General features: G+C 37.5%; 1 protein-coding gene across 1 annotated transcript in view; it reads left to right on the top strand.

Annotated features, from left to right (window-relative positions):
* ADAMTS6 (ADAM metallopeptidase with thrombospondin type 1 motif, 6) overlaps positions 1-14,150 on the top strand; it is a 509,355-nt gene that overhangs the window by 244,884 nt on the left and 250,321 nt on the right. Inside the window, exon 10 of the mRNA XM_006899365.1 lies at positions 8,164-8,305. Within this exon, the coding sequence (XP_006899427.1) occupies positions 8,164-8,305 (142 nt within the window). The remainder of the gene's footprint in view (positions 1-8,163; positions 8,306-14,150) is intronic.

Here is a 14,150-nt window from a genome sequence, read left to right as displayed (position 1 = left end):
TAGAATATATATTTTTCAGATCATTCTGGTGGAATTTGTAGAAATATAAATATCACTTGATTTGCTAATAATTTAATTATCAAGGCAAATGCATATTCTTATTACACCTTTTTTTGTCTGGTCCTGAAGCATAAACAAACATAGACTCTAGATATTTGATAACTTCTCTATATTGTTTTAGCTATTAACTGACGTTAGGGTTTCAGTCATGAAATACTAGGGAATCAGTTATCAAGGAACTCTGGTGGGACAGTGGTCAAAGTATTTGATTTTTAACCATAAGTTTGGTAGGTCAAACTCACCAGCCATTTCAACAAAGAAAGATGTGCTAGTTGGCTTCCATATTGTTGTTGCTGTTGGGTATCATCAATCTCGAACCAACCCATAGTTGACCCTCTACTGGATTTTAGAAGAAATAAATCACAAGGGAGGTGATTGCCCATCTTTGTCTTGTGGATCCAAACCATGTGCCTTTGGGATTACAGCATAGTTTCTACTGCTAGGCCACCAGGGCTCCCTTCCATAAAAATAACAGGCTTGGAAACTATGGGGCAGTTAAACTCTGTCCTGTAGAATTGCTGAGGTAGTATCTACTCCAAGGCAGAGGCTTACATACATAATCAAAGTTCTACTTTCTATGTAAGCAGTTCTGATCTGGACAAGTGTATCTTTGCTTAACAATGGCAATTATAGTAACAGCTTGTATATGAAAGTTACCAATAATATACTTCATTTTATTTATTAATTAGCTGTGTTCATGTTTTATGAGTGGAAAAATTTGTTTGTGACACCTAGACATAAAATATCTATGTGTAAAGTGTTATTTGATAAGAAAATTTATAATATTAACAGAAATAACACTAAGCCCAACATTCTAAGGACTGTTTGTGTCTCCATTAGTTTGAACCTCAGATTAAAGAAAAAACACCCATCATTCCATTTTCTCAAAAGCAAACAATTAAAATTACAAGAAAAAAACCAATATTATTTTTCAAAGAAGGTAAAGCCTTTATTTAGTCATAACAGGAAGCATATACCAAATGTTCATTTCAGAGTAATTTCTGGAAATTGGAAACAAAATAACATATACATATAGTATAGTCTTAATTTATTATATTTTCTTCTTCCAGAGAATATACATGGAAGGAAGATACACTACTTTAACAATTTCTACCTGTGTAATTCAGTGATAGAACTGCATTCTTCAAGTTGTTAAGTCATTTCATCTTCCTGAGTTGTTCCTCCCCAATGAGCATAAACTCACTGCTCCTGGACGTTATTAATTAATATTTTAAGTTACTGTTGTCACTTTGTTCTTAAATGAGTGTAATTAAAAAGAGAGAGCGAGAGAGCATAATGCTAAAGGAAAACAATGTTCACTGTTTGAACAAAAATATTTTTTTTATTTTAACAAAACATCAAGGAATATTTTTATTTGAGCTTTAAAGATTGTCAGAACAGTAGTTTCAGAGCTTGATTTGGTCTCTTTGGCTACAAAAAGTCTCTGGAATCCATAAGAATTTGAAATTTTGTTCTGCATTTCCTCCCTTTTGATCATGATCCTTCTATGGAATTTTTGGTCCAGTAGTTCTGGTCTCATTGCAGAGAAGGCAGTGGTTCTTGGAAGCATTTGACCACACGTTTCTTGTCCTTCTGTCACTGACACTCTTTTTCTCTCTACTTTTTTGTTAATATAAATCCATTGAAATATCTTTGATAGCTATTTGCAAGATATATACTTTACACACTTTGCAGCAAACTAGGGCATAGAATAGTAACTAAACATATTATTATTAGGTCCATTAACTGGACTATGCTATTAAACCATCACCCTAAACTTCCAAACCAAGGAACCAATACCATTAGGTATTTGGCTGTACATAAGCAGCCTCAGTAGGTCCTGTCTTTGTATTTAAATAAAATTTTTATTTCATAATGGTTTAAATGCCATGATTATAAACACATAATTCAACTTTGATCAATCCAACATTTTATAGCTGTGAAATTTATTAACAGCAATTACAATAATTGACCTCATCCTGTCCCTTAATCAATCCTATTTTTCCATCACCATCAATTACTTCCTTTCCTCCTACTTCCTGCCCTGTAACTATTAGCAACTTTAATCTCAATGCATTTGGCTGTTCTTATCTCTTATCTATTTATGTAAGGTAATGCCATATCTATCCTTTGTGATTAACTTATTTCATTTGACTTAATATCTTCAAGCTTCATCCATAATGTAACATGTATTAAGACCCCATTTCTCATACTAGTGGTGTCCGTTGTACACCTATACCACATTTTGCTTATCCTTTCGCCTGTTGATAGGCATATAGGTGTAGCCACATTGTGCCACAATGAACATTGGTATACAAGTTTCTTAAACTCTGCTTTTAAATGTCACAAATATACATCTAGTTTTGTTGTGTTTGTTCTTTAGTACGTGGGATTGCTATGAGTTAGAGCCAGCTGAATGGCACCTAACAACAGCAACCTTGCATAGGAGTGGAGTTGCTGGGTGAGATGCCAGGTTGGAATGTTTTTCAGGATGTTTGTTTTTTTTAGTTTTTGTGTAGCCATGTTAAAAACAGTAAGATGAAGCAGGCTTACAACTACTCATGTCAGCATGACTGAATCTCACCTTAACAATGATGAGTGAAAGGATAAAGTTAAAAAAGAAAGTCTACAGAATAATTCTATTTTAAGAGTCCCCAAATAGTCAGATAACTATTAAGGATTTAAAACTATTAAGAAAAGCTGGAAAATTATAATAATAGTTAACTAGGAATTGATGGGTTTTGTGATTGGGATTGAACGTTTTGGAATTTAACCAGTAAGACATATCACTTGTAGGATTAAATATATATTTATGTCATATACCCGCTATACCTCTATCTGTATTTTATGTTCATTGATGTTTCAGAATTATGAAAATATACAGAAGGTTTTAAGAGTTAATTGGGTTCTCTATATTTTATTTATTTGAAACACAGAGGTAGATGACAATATTAATGAGATTATTTTTAAATGTGTTGTTTAATCATAAATTAATAAATCAAAATATATAAAATTCTTGACCAAGACAGTACATTGAGATCTTACTGTATGATGTCAGATACCATTATTGGCGGATTTGTTTGTACTCCAAATGTAGAAATAGATCATTTTGGCCCTACAATTATTCCCACACTTTTGTTTTTACCTCAACTATAGAAACAGTTCAGTATGGCCCCACAATTATCTCCACACTTACTTTCCTGGAGCCAATAATAGTAGGTAGGGGATCTCTGTTGGCATAGTTTTTAGGGTATTGTGCTACTAACCCAATGACCAACCATGTCAGGAGGCTCAAATCCACCAGTGGCTACTTGAGAAAAGATGGGAATTCTTTCTACATGGTATTTACAACCTTTAAAACCCAATGTCGGGTCAGCTAGGTGTCAGTTCTGACTCGATGATTAGTTGAGTTGAGTAACTTTAGGTAAGAACCTTGACTTCATGCATTGATAATTTGTGTGAATATGTCAAAATGTATTTCTTGAAGTCCATAAAGGTTTTTGCTTGTGCTTTATTTCATATAATGTTCTATTCTATTATAAAAATGCATTTACAAAAGAGAATAAACTTTGTCATTATTTAATTAGACTCCAGTGATACAAAGCTGTAGATCCTTTCAATATCTAAAAAGGAAAGACACTTTTGGGATAAACTCATTCAGAAGTGTTTTGACCAGAGGTGACTACATTGCATAGTGTTCTTGGTCGTGTGAAGATCCTTGCAGTTGGTCAACTGACTTCATATTTGACTTTATTTCTCAGGGTATCTATCCTTATATTCTCCTTTGAAGTCTTATTAGTTCTTCTAATTTTTAGATTGCTGTTTGTTATTGCATAGTCAAGTCAGAATTTACCCATAGCTGACCCTCTGCCAGGGATTGCCCATCTTTCTCCCATGGATCAGCTGGTGGCCTCGAACCGCATGCGTTAGGCATTGCAGTGCAGCTTCTTACCACTAGACCACGAGAGCTCCCTTTCTATAAACTTAATTATGTTGTTGTTGTTCTTGTTATGTGCCATCGATTTGCTTGCAATTTATAGCGACCCTATGTACAGCAGCCCTAAACTCTGCTCTGTCCTGTGCCAATTGCCCTGTCTCCGATGCACCCATCCTGATTACCCTAGTAACTGAATCAATCCACCTCATAAAGGGCCTTCCCCTCCTGCTCTGTCCCTCCACCCTCCCAAGCATGATGTCCTTCTCCAAGGACTGGTCTCTCCTTACAACATGTCCAAAGTATGTTAGATGGAGCTTCAGAATCCTTGCCTCCAAGGAGCCGCCTGGTTTAACTCCTTCCATGATGAATCTGTTTGCTTTCTAGCAGTCCATGGTACCCTTAATACTCTTAATTATAGTACACATAATTAAATGTAGAAAAGATGAAGATGGATGTCAGATGAGACTCTGAATATTGCATTAGAGCACCGAGAAGCCAAAGCTAAAGGAAGAAACCAAGAAATCAAAGAGCTGAACAAAAAATTTTAAAAGGCAGCCCAGGACGACAAAGCAAGATACTGTAATGAAATGTGCAGAGAGCTGGAGTCAGAAAATCAAAAGGGCTGAACTCACTCAGCATTTCTTAAGCTGAAGGAGCTGAAAACCAAATTAAAGCCACGGGTGGCAATACTTAAGGATACTTTGGGTAGAATGTTAAATGATCCAGGAAGTATCAAAAAAAGATGGAAAACAAGATGGACACTGAGTCACTGTATCAGAAAGAATTAGCTGACGCAGAAGAATTTTATGAAATGACATATGAGCAAGAGCATATCGTGATGAAGGAGGAAGTTCAAATTGCTCTGAAGGAGTTGGCAAAAAGCAAAGCTCCAGTAGTTGACGGCATACCAATTGACATATTTCAACAAACAGACACTGCCCTGGATGTGCTCCCTAAGTTGTGCCAAGAAATCTGGAGGACAGCCAGCTGTCCGACTGACTGGAAAAGATCTATTTTGTTCCCATTTCAAAGAAAGGTGACCCAGCAGAGTGTGGAAATTAGCAAACAACATCATTGATATCACATGCAAGCAAGATGCTGCTGAAAATTATCCAAAAACATTTGGAACAATATGTCAACAGAGAACTGTCAGATGTGCAGGCTGGATTTAGAGGAGGTTGTGGTACTAGGCATATTATAGGTAATGTTGGATGAATCTTGGCAGAAAGCAGAGAACACCAGAAGAATGTCTATCTGTGCTTCATTGACTATGCAAAGGCTTTTGACTGTGTGGATCACAACAAGCTGTGGCTGACTCTGAGAAGAATGGGAATCCCAGAACATTTAACTGTGCTAAGGGTCGCTATGAGTCACAGGCGACTCGACGGCACATAACAACAACAACAACAACAACAACAACAACAACAACAACAATGCAAAACCTATACTTGGACCAAGAGGCAGTCTTCAGAACAGAGCAAGGAGACACTACATGGTTCAAAATCAAGAAAGGGGTCTGTCAGGGATGTATTCTGTCTCCATACCTATTCAATCTGTATGTAGAACAGATCATCCGAGATGCTGGGCTTTACGAAGAGGAATGTGGCATCACGATTGGTGGAAGAATCATAAACAACCTGCATTATGCAGATGACACAACCCTGCTTGCTGAAACCCAGGAGGACCTGAAACGCTTGCTGCAGAAGGTTAAGGACTGCAGTCTTCTATACGGATTGAAGTTCAACATAAAGATAACAAAGATTCTCACCACTGGGCCAATTGGCAGCATCAGTATGGATGGTGAAGAGATTGAGATAGTTAACAGTTTTCGTTTGCTTGGCTTCACAATCAACACTCTTGGTAACAGCAGTCAGGAAATTAAGAGATGAATTGCATTGGGAAAGTCAGCTGTGAGGGACCTCTCAAGAGTACTGAAGAGCAACGACATCAGGCTGGATACTAAGGTGCGCCTGATCCGGGCTATAGTCTTTGCAATTACGTGCTATGCATCAGAGAGTTAGACAGTGGATAGGGATGATATAGAAATAATGCCTTTGAGCTGTGGTGCTGGAGAAGAGTGTTGAATGTATTATGGACTGCTAGGAGAACAAACAGGTTTGACCTGGAGAGGGTAAACCCAGAATGCTCCTTGGAGTCAAGGATTCTGAAGCTTCGTCTGACATACTTTGGGTATGTTGCAAGGAGGAACTGGTCCTTGGAGAGGGACATCATGTTTGGCAGAGTGGAGGGGCGGCAAAGGAGAGGAAGACCTTCGATGAGATGGATCGTTTCTGTGACTGAAGCAGTGGGAATGAGTGCGTTTGAGATGGCTTGTTAGGCACAGGATAGAACAGCATTGAGAGCTCTTGTACATAGGGCCGCTATGAGTCGCAAGCGAATCGATGGCACATAACAGCAACAACTTTTAGTACACTCTGAACAGATGTAATTAGGTGTATTTATCCTTCATTTTTTTTGCCATTGTTATTTTTTATTGCTTTAACATTTTTGCCATTGTATTGGTGAATAGTTTTTGCCTATAGAGCCTTTTACTACTTCAGTACACAATTTTAAACTTTTCTGTTGATTTCTAATCATACTTGACATGTTATTTCATTATATATTTTATTCCTCCTATAAAAACATTTATACTTATGTTATAAATAGCATATAAAAACTGCTATTTTTACTAGAAGATTGCTTAATTAAAATATTAAGCACAATAAGCAGGAAATAAAAGTGTTTTGTCAGGAAATTTGATAGACAGGTAAAAAGGGTTTTTTCTCAATTACTTTGATAACTTTAACAAAGACAGGTGAAATAATTATGACAGCCCATAGTAAAATAAATCTGTATCAACATCGTATTTAATATTCCATTTGAAATTTTTTATTTGTTAAACAATCAGGAGAGACAAAGGAAAGGGAAAGGTTATAAAGACAATATTTTATTAATTGGGTTTTTTAGTTAATCACCTTAGAAATAGTCTAGTCAGTTTTTAGAAGGTACTAACTTTTTCTGTGTTTTATATTTTTATATAAAATATCAACTTATAGGAATATGATAAAATATAAAATTCATTTGAAATGTCATAATATACATGATTCCTTCTTACTTATGTATAAATGAAAATTTATATTATCCAAAATAACAGTTGAGGAACTTCTACTTGTGAAATTATTTTCCTTTGGCAAAGTGAATGGAAAAGATTTAGAAAAAACACACACACACACAAGTGCTGGCACTATTCACAGGAATGTTGGAAAAATTTTTTAAATGTTGGCACAGGAATTCTTTAAAAATTCTAGCTTGCTCACATGTGAAATGAAACTAAAAAAGCATCTGTCCTATTTTATGCACACTGACTAAATAAAAATGAACAATTAAATTTAGCAAAGTATAAAGCTCTTTAAATGAAGGTATTCTGTCTGGCTTTTGGCAATCTTTATGTTATTTGTTCCATTGAATTAAAATATTATGTTTGAGTACCAGCATACTTTGAAAAGCAGAATTTAAGAGAGAGCATTCTCTTTCCAACTCTGATGACCCTACATGAAATATGAAATTTTTGAGAGACTAAACACTTCTAATATACTTGAGAGAACTTTGGATCTTGGCCTCAACAGTCTTTCAGTCTGTTTATTATTGATATATTTAAAGCATGTATGCCCATTTCTTCCCACAGCACGTATCTCTCTGCCCAAGGTGGAAGTTTTGGTCTTTAAGTACTACAACCACTTTTTTTTGTTGTTGCTGTTTCTTTTTTCACTTTCAGCATTTCATGTTTTTAATTTTACTACCAGATGTGGATATATTTTCAGTAAAAACAAACAAGAGGCTTAGAGAATATGAAATTCTGTTTTGATTCCTTGAGAAATTAGCTTAAATCAATGCTTTAAAGGCCAACATGACATTTTAAGATTGATGTCCGAGATGCTTTTATTGTGTCTTAGTGCTGGTTAAAAAAAAACAACAACCCTAAATTATTTGGAAATGTTACTCAAATTTCTGTAAAGGCATTTTATTTTTTCCATATAGTCATTTATTGTTAGACCATATTGTTTATCAGTGCATCAAGTCTTTAAAATAACTCAACGCATGGTTTCATAACTGTGATTGAAAGTCCATAAAGTACCTAATTTCCTTTGATCCTTTATGTTGAACAGTTCAGGCCGCGGTACTTGCCTTGATAATGAGCCTCCCAAGCGTGACTTTCTTTATCCAGCTGTGGCCCCAGGTCAGGTGTACGATGCAGATGAGCAATGTCGTTTCCAGTATGGAGCAACATCTCGCCAATGTAAATATGGGGTAAGAAGTCTTAATCCTTACATTTAGCTACTTAGATGTGTTTTCATCACATGAGTGTATGTGTTCTTTTATGTTCAGATGAATTTTTTAATAATAGAAATGTTAAGATGGAATTTTGATGGGCATACTGACATCATTAATGCAAATATTGCCTTTGACGTTGCCATTTTCTGGTATCTTTCATATAATACTTACCTGTAAATATTTGAGTACTCTAAAGTAGAAGACTTTTAAATTCTTTTTATTAAAGCAAGTATAATTTAATTTTTTCTAATGTACTTATTCATTAAATTCTGAATTTAGGATACCATTTTTGTTTTGTATTTTGAAATACGGTTTTGAAAACTAGATCTTTCCCCTCCTTTTTGGCACTTTTGTAATTGGGTTAAAGGATATTATGAAACTGACAAAGAGCTTTTACTTTAATTCATACTTGCTAGTACTGAGTCATCTCAAGTTGCTTCATCCACTGCCCACATTCCAACACACTGATTGAGTGGGGACAAGATGACATTAACCCACATAGTGAACAAGAAAAATTGCTGCTGAAAAAAGGAGAGGAACATTATAATTTACTCATCAAGTCTGCTAGAAAAGACATTTAAAAATTTTGCTATCTATACCAGAAAATTAATAAAAATATTCTATACCAGCAAAATGCTTCAAAAACAGAGCTTGTTTGTAATACCAACTTATTGGTATTATGTACCATCCAGTTGAAAGTACTCTTAGCTGACCTTCCAGCAGGTTTTTAGAAGTTATAAGAGGAGATTTCCTATCTTTCTCTTGAAAAGCAGCTGGTAGATTCAAATTGTAGCTCCTTATCACCTTACTAAGTGTAGCACCCTTACTGTAGGTCCTTGCCATCTTACTAGATCACCAGACCTTCCTTGTGCTCACTACAGGGACATGTTTATAGTTATGATTAGGCTCTATTGAGTCAACTATGACTCACAGCAACCCTGCCCATGAAAAGCAGAACCCTGCCCTGTCCTCATCATCTCTGCCACACTTGAAGTCATCGTTACAGTCAGTGTCATTGAGGATCTATCTCATTGAGGATCCTCCCTTCCTTTACTGACCCTCTCCTTTTCAGATTATGCTTACTTTACCAAGGTCTGACATAGCCAAAGTGTGAAATTGGCAATAAGAGAGATGCAAGTCAAAACCACAATGGGATACCATCTCACTCCAGTAGCAGTGGCTAAGTTTAACAGGGAAACAAGCAATAAATGTTAGAGAAGAAGGCATTCTTATACATTGTTGGTGGAATTGTAAAATGGTACAACACTCTTGAAGGCAGTTTATTACTTCCTCAAAAATCTGAACTAGAAATTCCAGATGACTCAGCTATTCCACTGCTTGGAATATACACTGAGAAAATGAGAACTGAAGCACAAAGGGATACTTGTAAACCAGTGTTCATAGCAGCATTATTCACCATCACAAGAACATGGAAAGAGGCCATATATCCAACCACAATCGAATGGATTGAGATATGAAACATTCACACAATGAAATACTACACAGCACATGGGAGCAATGACTTTATAAACTACTACCTAGCTTGGGAGGGACTGGAGAACATTATGCTGAGTGAACTAACTCAATCCCATAAAGACAAATACTGTATAAAACCATTGTTGTAGAATGAGTATGAGGATACAAGGCAGGAGGGGGGTGGAAGCAGAGAGATGAGTGATGAGGATGGCCTGGGGCGGTAATCATAGGGTCATAAAATTTGATGGGTGAGGGGTGGGGTGAAGGAAATGAGGAAGATCTGATGTAAAAAACAATATATTAGAACTTTGTGAATAAACCAGTATAAAATTAAAAAAGAAAAACCACAAAACTCAACATAACAGAAAACTAGATTAAAACCGGAAAAAAAAAAATTTCTTGCCTCCAAGGAGAAACTTGGTTTCACCCTCTACAAGACAGGCCTTTTTTTTTTCTTGGCGATCCGTGGAATGTTTAAGACTCTTTTCCAGCACCACAACTCAAAGGCATCAATTCTTCTGTCATCCTTAGTAATTGTCCAGCTCTCTGATGCATAGCAAGTAATTATAAAGACCATAACCTGGATCAGGCACACCTTAGTCTATAGACTAATATCGTAGGTCCTTGACAGCAGATTTTCCCAGTGCAATTCATCTTTTGATTTTCTGACATCATATGCCAAGAGTGTTGATTGTCGACCCAAGCAAACTGTAATTGTTAACGACCTCAATCTCTTCTCCGTCTGTCATGGTCCTACCAGTTGGCCCAATGGACGAATCATTGTCTTCTTGATCTTGAAGACTACAGTACTTGAACTTCTACAACAAGCACTTTCAGGTCCTCCTCAGTTTCAGAATGCAAGGTTGTATCATCTGCATTATTTGGGTTGTTGATGTGTTTCCTCCAATCCTGATGCAACATTGCCCCTCATAAACTCTATCCGACTCAATAATCTGTCCTGCATATAGATGGAAAAGGTATTTAGACAGGGTGCATAACTGACATACTCCTTTCCTGATTTTGTACCATGCAGTATTTCCTTGCTCTGTTCTGAGGATTGCTTTCTGAGTATACATTTCATATAAATACAATTAAGTTTTCTGGGATTCCCATTTTTCTCAAGATGCCACAATTGGTTGTTATCCACAGTCAAATACCTTTTCATAGTCAATGAAACACGGATAAACAGTCTTCTGGTACTCTTTGCTTTCATCTAAGATCCATCTGACATTGGAAATGTTTCCAGTGCCACAATCTCTTCTAAACCCAGCTTGTATTTCTGGTAATTCCCTATCAATGTACTGTTCCAGTAATTTTTGGATAATCTTCAGTGGGATTTTACTTGTGTGTGATATTAATGATGTTCTGTAGATTGTTGTTGTTGTTGTTATGTGTCATCGATTCGCTTGCAACTCATAGCGGCCCTATGTACAAGAGCCCTAAATGCCATTCAATACTGTGCTAACCTTGCTGTCTCAAACACATTCATTCCCACCACTCCACTCACAGAATCGATCCATCTCATCGAAGGTCTTCCTCTCCTTCACCCCCCCTCCACTCTGCCAAACATGATGTCCCTCACCAAGGACCAGTCCCTCCTTGCAGCATGACCAAAGTATGTCAGACAAAGCTTCAGAATCCTTGACTCCAGGGAACATTCTGGCTTCACCTTCTCCAGGACAAACCTGTTTGTTCTCCTAGGAGTTCATGGTATATTCAACACTCTTCTCCAGCACCACAACTCAAAGGCGTCAATTCTCTTTCTATCATACCTATTCATTGTCCAACTCTCTGATGCATAGCACGTAATTGCTAAGACTATAGCTCGGATCAGGGACACCTTAGTCTCCAGCCTGATGTCATTGCACTTCAGTACTCTTGAGAGGTCCCTCACAGCTGACTTTCCCAATGTGATTCATCTCTTGATTTCTTAATTGCTGTTATCAAGAGTGTTGACTGTGGAACCAAGTAAATGAAAGCTGTTAACCATCTCAATCTCCATACTGATGCTGCCAATTGGCCCAGTGGTGACAATCTTTGTTTTCTTGATATTGAGCTTCAATCTGTATTGAAGACTGCAGTCCTTAACCTTCTGCAGCAAGCGCTTCAGGTCCTCCTCTGTTTCAGCAAGCAGAGTTCTGTCATCTGCATAACGCAGGTTCTTTATGATTCTTCCACCAATCCTGATGCCACATTCCTCTTCATACAGCCCAGCATCACGGATGATCTGTTCTACATACAGATTGAAAAGATATGGAGAGAGAATACATCCCTGACAGACCCCCTTCTTGATTTTGAACCATGTAGTGTCTCCTTGCTCTGTTCTGAAGACTGCCTCTTGGTCCAAGTATAGGTTTCGCATTAGCACAGTTAAATGTTCTGGGATTCCCATTCTTCTCCGAGTCAGCCACAGCTTGTTGTGATCCACGCAGTCAAAAGCCTTTGCATAGTCAATGAAGCACAGATAGACATTTTTCTGGTGTTCTCTGCTTTCTGCCAAGATCCATCCAACATTACCTATAATATCCCTAGTATCACGACCTTCTCTAAATCCAGCCTGCACATCTGACAGTTCTCTGTTGACATATTGTTCCAAATGTTTTTGGATAATTTTCAGCAGAATCTTGTTTGCATGTGATATCAATGATATTGTTTGCTAATTTCCACACTCTGTCGGGTCACCTTTCTTTGGAATGGGAACAAATATTGATCTTTTACAGTCAGTTGGCCAGCTGGCTGTCCTCCAGATTTCCTGGCACAATTTAGTGAGCAAATCCAGGGCAGTGTCTGTTTGTTGAAATAAATCAATTGGTAGTCTTTCAACTCCTGGAGCCTTGTTTTTTGCCAATTCCTTCACAGCAACATGAACTTCCTCTTTCATCACCATAGGGTTTTGCTCACATGTTATTTCATGAAATTCCTCTGTGTCAACCAATTCCTTCTGATACAGTGACTCTGTGTACTCCTTCCATCTTCTTTTGATACTTCCTCGATCATTCAACTTCTACCCAAACTATCTTTAAGAATTGCCACCTGTGGCTTGAATTTGTTTTTCAATTCTTTCAGCTTAAGAAACGCTGAGCGAGTCCGGACCTTTTGGTTTTCTGACTCCAGCTCTCTGCACACTTCATTATAGTATCTTGCTTTGCCGTCCTGAGGTGCCTTTTGAAATTTTCTACTCATCTCTTTGATTTCTTCCTTTAATTGTGATTTCTCATCGCTTTAATGCAATACTCAGAGTCTCATCTGACATCCGTCTTGGTCTTCTTTTTCAACCTTTGTAATGATCTTTTGCATTCTTCATGGATGATTTCCTTGATATCCTTCCAGAGCTCATTTGGTCTACACTCATTGGTGCTCAAGGCCTCACAGTTGTTCCTGAGATGGTTTTGAAATTCGAGTGTGACAGACTTAAGGTCAAATCTTAGATTCCCTTGGACTTAATTTTACTCAAGTTCAGCTTGAATTTGTTTATGAGTAGTTGGTGGTCTGTCCCACAATCAGCACCAGACCTGGTTTTCACTGCTGAGTTTGAGCTTCTCTAGCGAATCTTCAGCCAAGAAACAAAAGTTATACACTGGTCCTGGAGGACACATTCTCTCTCCTGGGAAGCCATCTGCTTGCATCAGCACCAGACTGCAAACAGAAGACAAGTGGTATTAACCCACAAGAAGACAATCCTGGAGTAGAATTTTAAGAGGACTTTGCCTCAAGATCTTCCAGGAAAAGAAGCTGTATATGACAGTTGTACTTAAGAACTTTAAATTGAAGTCATACTGACCGCGTCATAAGAGACTGACAGCAGCATGATATGGTCAGAATCAGAGAAATCCTGATTGCTTGAGACTTAGGACATCACATCAGGGGCTGGTCAATGGGAGACGGGTGTTGAATATTGTAAGCAAAAGTAGGAAGGGTTGGTGGTGGAGTAGGGAAAGGGTGGATTTAAAAAACAAACAAACAAACAAACAAACAAAACAAAAGAAACAAAACAAACCCCCAAACCAACCAAACATGTAGCTGGATGGGCAGCAACACGGAATATTGGTCTTTCTAACTGGTAAATGTCTTTCATATACTCTTTTCTGTAGAATGCTTGTCCGTCAGATGTTGTTGTTTTAATGTGCGGTCAAGTCGCTTGCGACTCATAGCGACCCTATGTACAATAGCCCTAAACTCTGCTCTGTCCTGTGCCAGTCACACTGTCTCTGACACTCTCATCCCAATTACCCCAGTTACTGAATCAATCCACCTCATAGAGAGCCTTCCCCTCCTGTGCTGTCCCTCCACCCTCCCAAGCATGATGTCCTTCTCCAAGGACCGGTCTCTCCTCACAACATGTCCA

Source organism: Elephantulus edwardii, unplaced genomic scaffold, assembly GCF_000299155.1.
Source record: "Elephantulus edwardii isolate Elephantulus edwardi_28Jun2011 unplaced genomic scaffold, EleEdw1.0 scaffold00254, whole genome shotgun sequence".
NCBI lineage: Eukaryota > Metazoa > Chordata > Mammalia > Macroscelidea > Macroscelididae > Elephantulus > Elephantulus edwardii.
This window is presented reverse-complemented; position numbering and strand designations above follow the sequence as displayed.